We start from the raw sequence: 17907 nt of genomic DNA, 5'->3' as shown, positions 1-17907 counted from the left end.
TGAGTTCCCCCTCTTCCCTCTGAGTCCATGAGGAACATATATTGATCTTTTCGTCCTGAACCCCCTGAAGGGGCCTAGGGGCCTGAGCCTGGCCTTTGCTGTCAGAGATAGACCCCTCTAGTGGTCTCTCACTGCTAGTGGATCCCAACTGAGCCCATTACCCTCCTCCGAGGCTTAGGGAGCCAGAAAGTGGGTAGAGGAAGAGGATGGGAACAAGAGAGACAGAGACAGAGGGAGAAGGGAATGAAGGAGACAGAAAGGCAATGACAGAGGCAGAGAAAAACAGAATAGAAAGAGGGAGACAGGGAAAGACACCCCTGCCCCCAACCCCTGCCAGGAGAGGATGGAGGGCAGACTTTGGACAACTGGCTTCCCCTTTGAGTCTTGTCCCTGATCTGTAAAAAGGGAATATAGTGGCAGCTGCAGGGTGGGGCCAAGGCCAAGGGTTAACTAGACTCCAGTTAACCCTTGATCCCCCTAAGGCCTGGCACCTATCTCCTTGTTTCCTTCCTCCAACTCTGCCTCTCTTCTATCCTGCCTGCCCTCCCTAGTGGGGATCTATGAGTCTCTTTCTGTCTCTGATTCTCATGACTTGTTATCTCCACCCCTTCTACCTCCTTCCTTTTCCTTATTCTCCCCCATGTTGGTCCCTCTGTGTGTGCGCCTTTCTCAGCCACTGTGTCTCTCCCACCATTTTCCCTTCCTGACCTGCTCCTGCACCCCTTCGCTTCACAGACTCATCAGGTTTGCAAGTTGAAGCTCCCTCAAGGAGGGAAGCCTGGGGCTCCTGGTGCACACAGTCCTAAGCGCCCCTGAGCTTCTCTCAGCCCCAGGGGTAAGGGTCTGGGTGAGGGAGCTCCTTGTGGGCTGGCTGTGGCTGAGGGTGTAAGAGAGGGCCTGTGGGATAGCAAGCATCCAAGAGGGGCCTTTGTAAGAGCAGTCATGTGCCTCCAGTGGCAAGGTGAGGAAGACAGGACATGGCAACTGATTTTCAGTGTGGGGTAAAGAGACAGAGAGACAGAGACAGAAAATACAGAGGGATACAGAGACATGTATATGGAAGACACATTACCACACACACACGCACACACATTTACACAAGGCATTCACACACAATAACAATAATGCACACACACAGAAACAAAGCCAGATCTAGAAAACCAAGGACAGACTGTGATGGAGTGAGACAGAGATGGAAGCCCAGAAAAGGGAGTTCACTTGCCCAGGGTCACAGAGTATGGTAAACTGAACCTGACTCCACTTGACTCCATGCTGTCATGCTCCCCTCTCCCAATGCCCAGCCAAGGGCTCCATCCTCACTCTACCTCTCAAACCCAAACCCAGGTGGTTGGGTGTATATGATGCCCAACCATTTGCATTTAAAGCCTGGGTCTTTTGGAGGCATAGGAAGGCATTCATTCCTCCTCTGGCTCGGCAGCTCTGGGGAGCTCACTCAGTGTTTCCGGGCGTCAATTCCGCCCCCACACCCACCAGGAATGAACAGTATTTATTGACCAGTGTTTAGAACCACTCCACTTCTGCCCACCCTTCATATGAATTCTCTCTTTACTGGCTCCATTCATCTGCTTTTGCAAGATAAAAATTCAAGTGATGGAACAGAGATACAAAGATGGGAGGCCATGGCATTTGCCTAGAAAAAGGCCAAATTTGACTTTCAAAAGAGAAAAACCACAGTTCTGTTACTAGGAATTTACCCTCCAACTTACTTGCACATACTCTTTAAGACATACAGAAAAACGCAAATGTTCTACAGAGGATGTAGAATACTACCATTCGTGTAGGAAATAAAATAATATACATATGCCCATGACTGCTGACACTGGATTACCTGGTAATGTTGATTGCACTTGGGAGGGAGAGTGAGGACTGGGTAAAGAGCCTTATTCTCATATAATTTTTTGGTTAGTTTGGATCTTGTAAAATGTGCATGTATCGCTTACTTAAAAATATTCATTTTTAAGGCCATTTAAGGCCCTTTCATTTGAAAGGGAAAATGGAAAAATGTGGCAAGGAGAGGATTCAGTTTGGGAACAGGTTTTAGGTGGGGCGGAGAGTGAATGGTGGAAAAAGACCTTGAGGGCAGCTGCAGGACGACACAAGAGATGTTAAAAGTGAAAGTTTAATATCCTGTGAGAAAAGCCAGTGAAGAACTAAATTGCTTTGAATCACTTGGGACTGTGGATTATGTGAAATCTGAAGAGACTGGACCACATGGGACCCTCACATATATTTAAAGTGGCACCTTTCACAGACGAGTGGGACAGGACAAGCTCTAACAATCTCTGGCCGGGACTGGGATGTCTCTATCTGGAATGTTTTGTTCTGCCACCCCCAGTCATCTTTGAATATTGAATATTGAATACCAAACAGGAGAATGGGGTCATTGGAGATTGTCTCTCCCACGCCCCAACCCCTCTCCTTCCCAACTGTCCTCCTTTCTCTGCAGCAATCCCAGAGGGCTTCTTGAGGGAGGCCTCTCCTACCACCTACCCAGCTCCTTCTTTTGAATCTTATTTAATTGAGGGTAAAGGCATAGCTGGAGGGGAGAAGCTTCAGGTGAGTTCGATAGGGATGGAGGAGGGGCAGGGACTGCTCCCAGGGTCCAGATTTCTTCAACCCCTAGGTCTAGCTCTGCTCATCTGTCTGATGGCTTCTTTCTCTCCCTCTCATCCCTGCCTCCCTCCTCTTCTTATTGTTCCTCCTCTGTTTGTCTCTTTGTCTGTCTCTGACTTCACCTCTGTCTTTATCTTGTTGGCTTTTTTTCCCCGGCTTGGTCTCTTCCTCTGTCTCTTTTGCTCTCTGCCCTCGCCTCTGTCTTCTCTGTTTCTTTCTGTGTCTATCTTCTCTCTGTCTCTCTTGTCGTGTCTCTATTTTGGTGTGTCTCTCTGTGTCTCTGTGTCTCTCCTCCCTTCCTCTCTCCCCATCTCCCTTCCCTATCTCTGTCTCTCTCCACAGTCAAAAAAGCCAAGTTTGATGGTGCCCAAGGTAAGTGGCCTCTATACCTGTCCTGTCCTGTATTGTCTGTCCATTTCTAGGAGAGATCAGAGAAGGGTTCTGAGCTAGTGGTGGGGGATTTGGGTTCTGTGTCTGCTGAGCATTACGGAAAATGTCTGACTTGGCCCGGGGTCCAAGCAGTCTCCCCAGCCATCTCCTGAAGACCTCAGTGGGGGGTGGGGCTCACCCCGAGCCAATGGCCCTTCTCAGGATCCTAAGAGATAGGGTGGAGACTCTTAGATCAGGCTCCAGGTGGAGAAAGTGAGGCTCAGAGAGTTTTTATAGTCACTTTTGTTCCCCTGTCTGGGGCTTCAGTCTTCCCAGGTAAAAACCAAGACTGTTGTATTTTTTTTAGGGGACATAGTTATTTTTTAGCAGCAGGTTTAGGCATCCCAAAATTCCATGGCTCCCTGCACCTAGGCCCCTCCCTTGTGTTCTAAGGAACTGGGAGTTTAGGGAACCCTGGGAGCTGGCCTGAGGGTGGTTGGGATGCTGGGGACTGACCTGGGGGTGGGAGGGATGCTGGGGACTGTACTGGGGGTAGGGGGAACGCACAGAAGCAGTACAGTATGTTGGACCTGGAGGTGGCTCTAACCACACACACCTCCTGGGGGATCATAGCAGGTAGTCTAGAGCTTGGGAAGTGGCATGGGGAGTACCTGAGTCCCTGTGCTGACGCTTACTCTCACCACCACAGAGAAATTCAACACATACGTGACTCTGAAGGTGCAGAATGTCAAGAGCACGACCATCGCTGTGCGGGGGAGCCAGCCCAGCTGGGAGCAGGATTTCATGTTGTAAGTCTGACTGGACCTGCACAGCTTCATGCTGGCACCTCACTGGTTCCACTGGGTAGAGCCAGACACCTGTGTGTCCTCTGGGACTCCCCTCCCTCCTCCCTTGGACCCACATCCATCAGCTTTGCCTCCAAAGCACTTCCCGAATCGTCTCTTCCCTTTATCTCTGGGGCCACCGGCCAAGTCCCTGCTGCCGCCAGCCTCCGCCCTGGCCTCCTGCTGCAATCCGCCTCCTGCAATCTGTTCTCCAGGCAGCCAGAGGGATATTTTTAAAACTGCAAATCACATCCTGTCACTCTTCGAACTTGTCCCTGGTGTCAACCTCAGAACAAAACCTATACTCTGCCCCACAGCCCCCAAGGAAGTTTAGCCCCTGCGACCTCCTGCCATCTCTCCCTCCATCTCTCCCAGCTTACCTGCCCAGCCCCAGCCACCTCTGAGAGGTTCCTCCCACATGGCTAGCTTGTTCCTGCCCCGGAACTTTTGCACTCGCTCTTCTCTCCCCTTCCCTGCCCCTGCCAGCTGCCTCCTTCTTATCCTTCCCGTGTCACTTCCTTAGGGAAGCCCTCCCTGACTACCATCCTCAAGTTGTAATTAAAGAGTAATTTCTGTTCTTGCTACCAATTGTTATTTTAGTCATTCGTGTGAATTTTGGACACATTTCTGGCCCCTGCCCCTGGACTGTGAGCTCTAGGAAGGTAGGGCCTGGTCGGTCTCTGTCCCTGTTCTGACTCCCATGCCAAGTATGGGGCCTGGCACACCTTAAGCGCTCAAAAAATATTTGCCTAATCACTGAATAAGTTCATGACCCGGACCCTCACCTTGACCTAGAGCCACACTCAGGACCTCGTGTTACATCCCACCTGCTCTGAGGATGGGAATATGTGTCATGCTCTCTTCTAAGGCTTTGAGTAAATCGATTTGCTACTATAATCCTCATTTTACAGATGAGGAAACAGAGGATCAGAGAGGCAAAGCCACCTGCTCAGTGTCAGGCAGCCTATATCTGGCAGAGCTGGGATTTGAACCCATTTGCACTTCCATGCAGAGCCTGGCTGGGGACTGTCGGTGGTGGAGGCCATGAGAGAACACAGTTGGGATCCTGGAGCAGAGGAGCGTCTGGGGAAGGGAGTGAGGAGCTGGCCCTACAATTCTAGGAAAGATGTAAGGGGGAGTCTCTAACTCCCCCAAAGCCAATTGCTGAACGACCAGGTTACAGTCAACAGATATATTCGAAGAGAACATTCCTTAAGATAAATCTCTGGCAAATTGCTAAATTCAGTCAATTGGACGTTCACTGGGGGTAGGATCATTTATATACTCAAGGGCATCCTTATGTGATTTGATAGAGATGACACCGGGAAGGATGGAGGCATCCAGAATGCCTTATCCTGGGGTAACAGGGAGCCACAGAGGGTGTTTGGGCATCTTCCTTGCTTTGCTAGAGTTCTCAGGGTCTGAGGGCTTAAGGAGGGGGTGGGCAAGTTGGTGCAGGAGGTATGTGATATCTGTCCCACCCTTCCATCCCAGCTTGGAACTCTGGTTCTGCTGTGAGACCCTAAGCATGGAACTTAGCCCTCTGGCTTCAGTTTCTCCTCTGTAAAACAAGAACTACTGTATTACCTTCCTGGCTAGGACTCACCCAGGCCTTGGTGGGAATACCAGTTGTCTGTGTGAGTAAACTAACTTTTTTGAGTTTCCATTCCCTCACTCCTGACCCTTCCTGCCCCCTCCCCTTTCTCCACAGTGAGATTAACCGCCTGGATTTGGGGCTGACAGTGGAAGTGTGGAACAAGGGTCTCATCTGGGACACAATGGTGGGCACCGTGTGGATCCCCCTGCGGACCATCCGCCAGTCCAATGAAGTGAGTGGTGGGATGAGGAGTGGGGAGGAATGCCTGGGAGGGGTCCTGAGGCCAGGGGCCTAAACAAGATGGACATTTCCTCCATCTGCTGACAATGTTCGTGTAGGCGTCTAGGGCTGCAGTGGCAGTTCCAAAGTCACCAGAGTCTAAACTCTTTATATCTTGATGCTCTGCCTTTCTTTCCATGTGCTTCTACCTTGCGACTCAGTGTGGATGCTGGAGGATCACCATTCCATTTACATTCCCAATGAGGGAAGGAAGGTGGCAAGGGAGGGGGTTACCCTCCTTGTTAAGAGCCAAACCGGGAAGTTGCTCACGGCACTCTACTCACATCCCATTGGCCAGAACTTAGTCCACCTAGCTGCAAGGGAGTCTTTGAAATGTAGTCTGAAGTTGCACGGCCCAGCTAAAGATGTATTCCTATGGAAGAAGGGAAGGGATATTGTGGGAAATTAGCACTTTGTATAGGAGGAAAGCTATACCAGCCCTGAAAGTACTGGACAATCACATTGGCCTCCTGGCTTTAAGCTTTTCCCCCTCCACTCCTTCCCCTCATGCTGAGCCCAGCAGCAACTTACTACCCTATGACTCTTTCCATCCCTCCCTCCCTATCTCCCTTGCGAGGCCTTCTTGATGGCACCTGCCATATTGCCAGCCTCATCTCCCTCCACATCCCAACCTCCACCCCTTATATGGTCCAAAGGAGGCCTCTGAGCCTTCACATACACTATTCTCTGGGCTTCAAGTGTCCCTTCCATCACCCTCTAAACTCGGCTCCCATGCCTTTTCCTCCAGGAAGCCCTCCCTGTTTTCTCTCTGGATCCTTCGGCCCCCATCCCTCCTTCCTCTGGTCTTACCCTGACCTTGCAAGGCAAGGAGTGTCTGTGTCAGGCTCTGCCTCATGACTGTGAGCTTCTCAGGGGCCTCTTGGAGATCCTGAAATTGCCCAGCATGGGGTAGGCAAGGAGGAGACACCGGGAAAGGTTTATTTTCTAATGAATGGTGAGGGAGGAAATGGTGCAATAATCCAGGCAAGTGAGTCCAAAAGGAAGCTTTGAGGATGACTCAAAATTTCCTCAGTGACACCTCCCCTCCCCACCGGCCCAAGTACCAAGAAGGCCTGGTCACCTGGGGAAGCAATGACCCACGCAGGGGATCCTTTACCCTTGCCAGCCTCTCCCTAGAATTTCAGAAAGCAAATTTCACAGATCACTCTCATTTGAGAGATAAAGAAAGTGAGGTTCAGAGTGGACTCCACTTGCTGAAGTGGGGGCCCACTCTGAATGCAGAGGGCCTAGGGGTCCTTCATTCACTTGGAGGTCCTTACTGGATGGTGGGAGCATCAGGGCTTTCATATGACACCAGGGCTGCATAGCCCCTCTCAGGGATGAGAAGTGGCTCTGTAATGCTAGGACTGCCTCTGCTGACCCGCCAGGGCCCTCTCTCTGGGTCCTTGTCTCTGGGTTTCCTGGACCCACCATGTTGCTCTGGACTGGGACCTTCCCTCTGAGTCTCAGTTCTGTCATCTGTAAAGTGGGCATGTGGTCCTTGCTCTTGGGGTAGGGGTGAGATGGAATGAGGGAGACATCTTATGAGAGTAGGGGGCCTGCTGGCTGATTTGGAGCAGATATCTGATCCATCCCACTTCACCTGTCACCCTGACCCCTATCATCCCCTCGTATACCCAGGAGGGCCCTGGAGAGTGGCTGACCCTGGACTCCCAAGTCATCATGGCAGACAGTGAAATCTGTGGCACCAAGGACCCCACCTTCCACCGCATCCTCCTTGACACCCGCTTCGAGCTGCCCTTAGGTGAGTGTGGGGGCACAGGACCCTCGCCCAATCCCAGGAGAATGGCCAGGCCTGGGTGAATCCGGACGACCCTTATTCTGAGGACAAGTTTTCCCCTTCTAAGAGGAGAGAGTGCCCTGGCTTTCAGCGAGTCAGATGAAATGTGCACCTGCCATGTACAAAGCGCTTTCTAGCTCTGCAGGTGCACAGGTCAACAGTGGGCAACAAATGCTTTTTGAACCATGGGGCTTAGATCTGAGCTGTCCTGGCTGGTCCTTGGTGAGATCTTCTTCGTCTGCAGGGGTGAACTAGGGATAGGAGAGAGACAGAGTCAGAGAGATAAAAAGAGAGAAATAGAGACACAGAGAGACATGCAGAGATAAACAAAGGCAGAGGCACAGAGAGGCCTCTCAAGCTTTCCTGGAAGCCACTCAGTTCTCCCATATCATCCTTCCAAGAACCCAGGGCTCCGCTACCCTCATAATGTTAGAGTGCATCTCTGCCATCCTCCATTTATTCTCAAGGCATTGCTGGGGTGGGGAGGGATCGGGGCACCACCATATCCTCCCTTCCTCTCTCCCCACCCACTGGAGACCAGGCCTGTAGGCCTGCAGGACACACTGGATGGAGGCTGAGGGGCAGGCAGGGGCTTCCAGGCTCACAGCCAGTGCTCCTCTTCCAGACATTCCTGAGGAGGAGGCCCGCTACTGGGCTAAGAAGCTGGAACAGCTGAATGCCATGCGGGATCAAGATGAGGTGAGTGCTGGTGTGTGGAGATCTCTTTCTTCCTGTGTCTGTCTCTCTTGTCACGCCATATCCTCCACTCTGTCTTTGTTTCTTTCTTCATTTGTCTTTTCCTATGTTTGTGTCTCTAACCTTTTGTAACCTGACTAAATCAGCAACCCATGTGGTCCAGTCTCTAAGCCGTGATGTCAGCCAGGAAAATAAAGTCTACTAACAGTGTGATAATTTTAACTGACTCAAGTTCTGCATTTGCCAAATACTGTCAAGGAGATACAGGTGCCCTGAAGCCGTTCTCATACCCACTCCCTGCCCACACCCCTCAGTTCCTCCAGGCACGATTTTGGACTTTCTTAAAAGTTCTCCTCCCCCACCAGCCTTAACCCCTGTACCTCTGTTCTTCTATGCCACCCCCTTCTTCTTGGCTCCATATCCCCACAGTGCAAAGACCCAATGTGGCCCAGAAGACAGTCTTTAGAAGATGAGGGCAAGGAAGAAATCACGGGCAAGACTAGAACACTCTTGGGATGTGGTTCCATAGTGTAGCGGTTAGCACGTCTGCTTTACACGCAGAAGGTCCTGGGTTCACGCCCCAGTGGAGCCACAGTCCATCATCTACAGCCATAGCACCCTGAACGAGCCTGATGTCTGATCTCAGAAGCTAAGCAGGGTCGGACCTGGTTAGTACTTGGATGGGAGACCACCTGGGAAGACCAGGTGCTGTAGGCATAAATAATAAATAAAAAATAAATTAAAAAGAAAAGACTAGAACACTCTTTAGTGAGAGGCGGAGGGCAAGGGGGCCACGCGCATATGTCAGGAATCTTCGTCCAAACCTCATCTCTCATCTTTACTCGACTCCTGTCTCAGTTCTTTCTATCTACGTCTCTTCTCTCCGCCTCCCTCTCTCTTTCTCTCTCCCTCACCTGTATCTTTTTTTTTTAATGTATCTGTTTCTCACTGTCTCTGTGTGTATCTCTCTCCCTCTTTCTTTCTCTGTGAACATCTATATCCTTCTCCAGAGGGAGAGGATGTGGGAGGCACAGAGGAGTCAGGATGGAACACAACAGAGGCCTATCCTGGTCCCCTGGTTTCTGCCTTCCCTGTGACAAACCTTCTCTTCTTCCCTCCCCTCAGTATTCATTCCAAGATGAACAAGACAAGCCTCTCCCTGTCCCCAGCAACCAGTGTTGTAAGTACCTCTCAATTCCTCTTGGCATCCCTCCCCCATCCCATCCACAGCTGTTGTGCGTAACAGGTCAACTCCCCTCCAGAGTTACAGGTCCTAAGAGTGGACAGTATCCACGCACAGTGTGGTGGAAAGAAGAGATCTGGGACTTAGGTTTGAGTCCTGCTTTGCTTTGTGGCCACAGGCATGCTGGTGTCCCTCTGCGATCCTCACGGGCAGTCTCTTTGGAATGGGGCATCTGACACCCTTTCACTCCGAGGGGACCCAGGACGTCTAAAAGCTTAAAAAAACATTTTGCAGACTCTTTAATTCCATAATCAAATTCTGAATGAGGACCTATAATTTATCCAACAAACTTATTCACGAGGCTAACACAGACTCCCGAGCAGCCCACAGAGGCTGCAGACAGACACTGGCAGGCAGTCCTGCCAACACACAGGCGCATGTACAACGGACCAAAGCTGTTTAATTTACCCATTTTCTTAGATGAATAAACTGAGGCCCAAGAGGAGAAGCAACTTGCCCAAGGTCACACACCTGGCAGCAGAGCCAGGATTTGAACCCAGGTCTGAGGGACTCTTTCCACTGCACTGCATCTATTAATGATGATGATGATCCTGTTCCTCCCTAAAAGCTGGACTTTTCAAGATTGCTTATGTCTCTTGATCCTTGGACACTCAGCTGTACCCAGACCAGGTCTCCATGGGCCAAGATGTCTCTCTCCCAAAAGTTCCCCAAGTCCTCTGGAGTGGGGAAGAAGTGACAAATCATAGAGTTCCAGAGCAGAATCCACATGTATTACACTTGTCCCCCACCCCCCCTTCAACCTTTTTCTCCTGTTCCATCTGCTTCCTTATCCCCCTTTGCTCCTCTCTCATAGTCTCTCCTGTACCCATTGTCCACCCTTCCCCCATATGCCCAGGATGGTGATGATGGAGCATAGTGGGAAGAGGGGCTAGAGGACTGCAGTTGGGGGACCTTGTTCTGCTCTGACTTGGGGTGTGATACTGAGAAAGTCCCTTGACTTCCCTGCCTTCAGGGGCGGGGAGTCGTCTCTGCCCAGAAGGAATTACAAATGCCTTCCCCCTTGAATAGGGGTCACTGAAAATTGCGTTGGGGGCAGGGCCATGCAAGGTGGAGGCAGGAGCAGATGACAGAGCACTTGGACAGCTGAACCAAAATGAAGGGTGGGTTCGATCTGGGAATGGAGACCCATTACCCGGCATTTACCTCCAAGTCCTCTTGGGAATGTTTCATCACCCCCCATTTCATGGAGGAAGCAGCTGAGGGTAAGAGGAGTCAGGATTCTGGTCCAAGGTGTTTTTTCAAAATGCCAGGTTTGGGGGATGATGGAAGGAGATGTGGTTCTCTCCCTGGCCCTGACACTCAGAGGCTGTGTGACGTTAGGCTGCTCACCCCACCTCTCTGAGCCCTGTTTCTTCACATGTACAGTGAGCAGAATGATAAAAACCCAATTTAGTTTCAAATTTTAGGACTTCCAGTTCAATATTTCTTTCTCTATGCATGAGAGAGGGGAGGGAAGGAGTGGGGAGTACTGACCCCAGACTTCAGAGCTGGAAAACCCTGGCCCCAAATGCTCCTCTTTGTTACTTCCTGGCTGAGCCTGTGACCTCCTCGAAAAACATATTCTGCCTTCCTCCCAAGGCGGTGAGTGAAGGATTGACAAATGTCAGTGGTTAAAGTGATGCTTGGGGAAGATACTCAGGGTAGAAGGGGATCAGGGTACTGGGTGGGAGAAGGAGATGGGGAGAATGAGGAGGATGGGGAGCCCCCCTCTTTAAGCCCCGCACCTGCTCCCTTTTATTATCTCTGCCCCTTCTCTTTGTAGGCAACTGGAATTATTTTGGCTGGGGTGAGCAGCAGAGTAAGTACTCAGCTCGATGTTCTGGGAGGCCATGGGGAGGTGGGTGCCTTGGCAACTCTGAGGCCCCTGCCCCACCGTGCAGGGAAGCGGGGAGCATGTGGCTGGCACATTGGGGCCAGAGGACTGACTGGCAAGACCCCTTCCGTGCCCCCCCTGCCCCCTGACCATTAACATCTGTCTTGGGTATCCTGCTCTGTCTGGTGGGGAATGGGCACTGCCATTGGAGTGGGAGGATTCAGGTGGGAAGAATGGGCATTTAGGGAGACCTGCCTGTCTCTAGCTGGGCACTGTGATCCCCTGTCCCCCCTACTCCCCATGTATAACCTCATCTCCTCTCCTGTGACTCCTTCCTCTTTTTGTCTCCCCATCTTCCTCCTCCACCTGGAAATGGACCCCGATGTCACTCAGAGGGTGGTGAATGGGGAAGGAAGAGGGGCTCAGAAAGGACAGTGGGCAGGGACGCCCAGGCAGATATCACTCCAGAGACCTCAGCTCCAAAGCCCTCTCATACACATCTTCCTCCAATTCTCCCCCTGGGGAAGGAAAACAAGCCATCCCCCCAATTAGGATGCCGATTTTTCTCCCTAAGGAAGAACTTCCTTACCCTCATGTATTGCCTCTTCCAGAGAAATCCAGCCTGTTAGTCTGAGCGTGAATCTGTGTCCTTCTCGCTCCACCACCACCTGGTAGACAAGCTCCCTTCTCCCTCCAGGATCAGGGAAACTGTGTACATCTACTTTTGATCCAAAACAATTTGTTAAAAAGTCGGTCAGAAATAAATTTGGCCAGAATACACATTAGGCAGACAAGAAGACAGTAACAATCAGCTTGCCACAAATAATACCATCAAAAACAAAGATGTTTTTGGTTAAAACCGATTTGTCTAAAGCAGATAATTGGGTGAAGAACAAAGATCATCGGACCAAAAACAGACTCTTTTGTCGAAACACAGGTGTCTGAATGTCACTCAGCTGGAGGCAACAATTTGGTCGAAAACTATCTGGTAAAAAGCAGTCTGGACAAAAACAAAAAGGATCCAGTGGAAAGTGATTTGCCCCTCAAAAACAGACAATTTGTCAGAAAAAAAATAATAGGGTTAACATGGCCACAGCCTCACGAGATTTGGTTAGAAACATCTTGTCTTGGTCAGGCACAATTTGGTAGAAAGAATGCCAATTTGGCCAAAGACTCGGATAATTGGATAGAAAACCAGCCCCAGGGAAGGGGCTGGCAATTTGGTGACATTGACAATTTGTCCAGAGCTTTGAGAGAACTTGTCCAGGTTTCAGATCCCTCCCTTCTGCCTGATACTCACAAATGTAAGTCGTGGAAATTTGCCTCTGCCTCTCTATAATAATAGCAGTGCTGACGGCATGCAGCACATGACAGGGTCGTCGTGTACGACAGGGATAGGATCAAAAGCTTGTAGGTCACACTGGCCTAAGTAAGATGAAAAACCGGGAAACCAGTTACCTTGGTAGGGCCAGCTTTGCTAGCTGAAAATGAATTTAAGGTTTTTCTAAAGGCAAAACAACTTAGGGAATGAATTAAATAGCATTTGACATAAAGCATAAAATTCATTTTTTAACAGTTTACCTCATTGATAAAATGGACCTATTTGTTGAATTTATAGAAACAGATACAATTAGCTGGAAAAGAATTAGAAGGTTAAAATAATAAAGCAAGAAAAATAGATAAACATCTGGAAAATGAGCAAAAATACTTAAAGGCACAAAAAAGTACAAGCCACCTTTTTGGTGTTTAAAATCACCAGTAAATTGATGCCATAGGCCACCCAGTCAGGGGGTTATTTTTTTTCCCAGCCCATTTGTTTTCAAAACAAGTGTTGATTTCTAAATAAATAGTCTCTCTCATCCAACCACAGTCTAATGTCCCTCAATACTGTTTCCTTCTTACAACGGAAAACAAACCAAACTAAAACATCCTTTAATTCTTATTAAACATCTGAAGTTTGGCAACCCCACTCTGTTTCATTTTAGCAATAAATTCTGAGTGGGTGGTGGTCTTGCCAACCTAAGGATCCAATCCTTTGTGAGGGAGATGGCACCTTCTCAGAGCCCGTTTTTTGTTCCTGTGCATATGAGTTCAGATCTTCGGCCTCCATTCTCAGATATCAAGAAATCTCTGACGGTTAATGGGCATTTTTTTCCCACCTTGTCCTCCTGATCTCCCTCCCAACTTTTTTGAGTGTTTGCATGACTCCTGTTATAGGAAGCCCACTAACTGATAGAAAAACTCATCTTGTTTTCAGAGAGCCTGGACTTTGGCAAAGTCCATTCTCACATTTGAGCTGAAGGACATCCTCCAATTTGCCACTGTCCTCCTCACATCGGAGGACTTTTCCTGGACTCAGACTCTAGGTCCAGTTTGACCCACATAAGGCAAAGCAGGGTTTTCACCTCCCTTATTCTAAAACCTGTACCACTATTAACATGACCCAATATCCTTCATTCACTCTGATAAAGATTCCTCTTCTTGGGTTAGCAGCCAGTGAAGACCCCTGAAGTATGAGATACTGCTTTGGCCCCCATTGTGTTCTTTCTCTCTCTTTCTCTCTCTTTCTCTCCCTCCCCTTCTCACCCTCTCCCCTCACCTCCTCTCTTTTTCAGATGATGACCCTGACAGTGCAGTAGATGATCGTGACAGTGACTACCGCAGCGAGACAAGCAACAGCATCCCACCACCCTATTACACTACATCCCAGCCCAACGCTTCGGTCCACCAGTATTCTGTCCGTCCACCACCCCTGGGTTCCCGAGAATCCTACAGTGACTCCATGCACAGTTATGAGGAGTTCTCCGAGCCACGGGCCCTCAGGTAGTCACTGTGAGGGGGGTGGTCTGTGTGTGTGTGGCCCTGTCTCCTGGAATGAAGAGAGGAGTAGGGGATTAGAGGAAGCTGAGGGTGTAGGTAAGTGGGTCTAGAAAAGAAGCATTCGTGCTTTTTTGTGAGCAGTAGAACCCTTGCTTTACCCAAAAATTTGCAAGAAAACTCCACAAAGTTGATAAAAGGAGTTCTGCTTTGGCTGAAGAAAGTCTGAAGGCCCCTGAAAGGTCCCTCTGAAATATGGGGGCTCTTTGCACTTCCTTTAAAAGTACTGTCTCCATGTACTCTCTAACTGGGCAGAGGAGGGAGTGGGTAGAGGAAGAGATGACTGTTAGTGGGAGGTGTGAGGCATGGTGACATTGGAAAGATCCCAGTAAGGAGCTAGCCTGTGGTCCCAAGGAGGTCCTGCCCCTCCCTTCCAGTGGCCTCTGACCTATGTTCCTGACCCATAAGCATGGGCACAGTGACTTCAGAGCTGCCCCTGCTCTGTCCAGCTGCCATCACCACTCCTTTGAAAGTAGGCTGTCCCTAGTCCTTCCCAATGGGTGGGTTCCCTCGTGGGCCACACCACTGTCCAGCACAGTATGCTTGCTGGTTCTTGAGCCTGGGAGGCTCGACCTCATTCCTGCCGCCCTCCTCACTGACCTGATCACCCCAGCCCTGGTTTCCAAACAGAACAACAAACATGATATTAAACAGATTGAATATTTGTAGAGCACTTGGAGAGATTGAAAACACTCCCATCCTTGCCGGAAATTCTATTGGACAGCATGCACTGTACAGAGTTTCGGTAAAACATAATTTGAAGATCTTCGTAAGCTTTCTACTCCATCTTTAGTATCAATCAGTATAATTTTTTTGCAGATATTTGAGTGAATTACTTTTATTTTAAAATTTTCTACATTTCATATATACCTGGTAGCATTTGAAACAGGGGAGGTATGTGATTGGGATCATGATTCGAAGAAGCCCCTCTGTGGCATCCATGAGAAGCAGGGACTGTCAGGGACAGGAGTGGTAGTTGGGGCAGCATCTGGTGGAGATGGTGGAGCCCGGACTAGGGTGGAGCCCAGGGTGCAGAGAAGTGGATGCATTTCAGCAAAAGCTTGCGAGGTGGAGCTGAGGGGACTCATGGCAGAGTCAGCTGTGAGAGGAGGTCGAGGCAAGATGTGGAGGCAGGAAGGCCCCAGTTCCTGGCAAATGGAGGAGCTCGGCTGTAGGAGGACCAGGTTGAGGTAGGGGGACACCGAGAGCAGATGCAACCATGTTCAAGTTTCAGAAGCCCTAGGTATCTAAGGGAGCTGTGGCAATGGCACTGATTCCGGGTCCCCAGAACATGGGTGGAGCATTTGCAGCCCCCACAAGGCATAGACAGGAGTGGCGTATAGTAGGTCATCAGTGATCACTGCTATCATTGATCTGGTTTATTGCCTGTCCACCCAGACCATAAATGCCACGAGAATGGGATTTTTGTCTCTTTTGTTCACGGCTGTGTTTCGCTGGCACATACAGCAGGGTCTGGTACACAGTAGGCGCTCAAGCAATGCTGAGCGAATGCCTGTGTGATGGACCTGTGTGACGGACCTGTGTGACTGGGGCTGGGTGGGCAGCGGCTCTGTGCCCAGCCCCTGAGCCCCACCTGTCCCCGCAGCCCCACAGGCAGCAGCCACTATGCCTCCTCAGGAGAGCTGAGCCAGGGAAGCTCTCAGCTGAGCGAGGACTTTGACCCAGATGAGCAGAGCCTGCAGGGCTCCGAGATGGAGGATGAGCGGGACCGGGACTCCTACCACTCCTGCCACAGCTCAGTAAGCTACCACAAGGACTCGCCGCGCTGGGACCAGGACGAGGACGAGCTGGATGAGGAGCTGGACGAGGAGCTGGATGAAGACCTGGAGGACTTCCTGGAGGAGGAAGAGGAGCTACCTGAGGACGAGGAGGAACTGGAGGAGGAGGAGGAGGTGCCTGATGACATCCGTGGTTATGCAGAGCACCACGAGGCAGCTGTGGCTGAGCCCAAGGACTTCAAGCGTGTCAGTTTCCCACCAGCAGCCCCTGAGAAGGAGGGCAAGGCCCCAGCAATGCCCACTGAGGCCCCCGATGTGGCCAAGGTGGCCCCTGAGCCAGCCACCAAGGAGGTGCCTGCACTTGAGCGAGCGCCTGAGGCTGAGCCCCCCAAGCCTGAGGAGAGGTAATGGGAAGCAGCCAAAGGGCTGTCACAAGGTCACTGTGGTCAGTGGTGCCATGATGGAGTGAGTCTGGACCTGAGGAATGGGGGAGAGGAAGTTGTCACAGGGCCATGTGTTTATTGAAGGGATCAGGATATGTCTAGGAGGTCAGAGGGGGTTCAGTGGGGTCAGAGCGGTTCAAGGGGCTCATGAAGGAGTATTAGGGGTTGTGAGGGGCCAGACATTTTTCCCGGTTGAAAAAGTTACAAATGCATTGGAAGGATTCTGGGCAAATAGGGTCAGAGGGGCCAGGAGGATAGAAAAGGGAGCCAGGGACCCAAAGGCGTCATAAATATAATGGGCATGTGGAAAGAGAGCAGGAGCACTGAGACGAGTCATTGGGAGACACAGGTGGGTCATAGTGTCTCTAAAGGGACAGGCATCACTCAGACGGTAGAGGATGAAGGGAGAACTGTCAATGGAGACTCAGGATACACCTTGCCTCAGTTTCAGGCTGCAAGAAGATGAGGAAGGCCAGGAGGGTCAGGACTCCATGTCCAGGGCCAAGGCCAACTGGCTTAGAGCCTTCAACAAAGTGCGACTGCAGCTTCAAGAGGTAAGTGAGAGCCCTAGTCAGCTCACATCCATGCCCAATGCCCCCACTAACCGCAGACTGGCCCCAGACTGGCCATGCCCACTTCCCCATTCCTCCCCATGCCCCACCACCTTGGTCCTGTGCCCACCCACAGCATCTCATGCTATGCCCCATGGACAGCTTGACCATGCCCTCTTCCCCACCCCATCCACCATGCCATGCCTCTATGCATCCTATTTCTTCCGTGGCTCTGCTCATACCAACCTGGCCCCACCCTCTCCTGTCTTTACCCTGGCTCCACCATTCCTGGCCTCACTCACACTGGCCTGCCCTATCTCCCCACCAAAGCCCAGTCCAGCTTCGCGTACACCAGTCTGGGATTTCTTGACAGGGAAAGAGGAGAGGCAAACTGGAACCTGGAGCTAGGTAATGGCTACAGCCATGTCAGAAGGGAAGGATGAAGGTTGGGGACAGGAGTGGAGATAAAGGTTAAGGCAGTAGTCAGAGATCAGATGTCAGAGTTAGAATTGGTGTTAGGGAAAAAGGTCAGTGTTTGGGATCATATTGAGTGTCAGTGTCAGGGCTGGAGAAAGGTCTGAGGTCAGGTCAGTATTGGAGAAGGAATTTGGTGAAAGATACAATTAGCATCAGGGCCAGGGTGTTGACTGTTCAGATGGGCAGCAGGATTGGAAACATTCACTTATTCCTTCAGTCATTCAACCCACTCTAGCCTGGAGATAGTTTTTTATCCAGGGGGAATTTCCAAGATGGGGTGAGACTGGCAAGAGGAGATCCTAATCACACTCCCAAAGTCTTCATCCAATATCAGAGCCACAGAAATTTCAAGTCAAATTTTTTATCAGTTTTAAAATAGAATTTTATTTTTTGACTAAATAATATTTTCACGCAGTTCTAAATTCAAAAGGTAGAAAAGATCGTGCAATGAAAAGTCTATTGAATGACTTTCACTATATTAGCAAATTAAGAGAAAAAAAACCAGTAGCTACCCTTGTAATG

General features: G+C 50.3%; 1 protein-coding gene and 1 pseudogene across 4 annotated transcripts in view; both read left to right on the top strand.

Annotated features, from left to right (window-relative positions):
- The window catches only part of UNC13A (unc-13 homolog A), a 58800-nt gene that overhangs the window by 6286 nt on the left and 34607 nt on the right, over window positions 1–17907 (top strand). For all 4 annotated transcript variants that reach the window (XM_039867805.1, XM_039867804.1, XM_039867803.1 and 1 more), the window contains exons 2-11: window positions 2977–3006; window positions 3713–3812; window positions 5560–5677; window positions 7366–7489; window positions 8151–8224; window positions 9347–9401; window positions 11248–11283; window positions 13914–14121; window positions 15782–16318; window positions 16803–16911. In XM_039867805.1, the coding sequence (XP_039723739.1) occupies window positions 2977–3006; window positions 3713–3812; window positions 5560–5677; window positions 7366–7489; window positions 8151–8224; window positions 9347–9401; window positions 11248–11283; window positions 13914–14121; window positions 15782–16318; window positions 16803–16911 (1391 nt within the window). The remainder of the gene's footprint in view (window positions 1–2976; window positions 3007–3712; window positions 3813–5559; window positions 5678–7365; window positions 7490–8150; window positions 8225–9346; window positions 9402–11247; window positions 11284–13913; window positions 14122–15781; window positions 16319–16802; window positions 16912–17907) is intronic.
- On the top strand, window positions 8823–8938 carry LOC120606681 (uncharacterized; annotated as a pseudogene).

Source organism: Pteropus medius, unplaced genomic scaffold, assembly GCF_902729225.1.
Source record: "Pteropus medius unplaced genomic scaffold, Ma_sr-lr_union100, whole genome shotgun sequence".
NCBI lineage: Eukaryota > Metazoa > Chordata > Mammalia > Chiroptera > Pteropodidae > Pteropus > Pteropus medius.
This window is presented reverse-complemented; position numbering and strand designations above follow the sequence as displayed.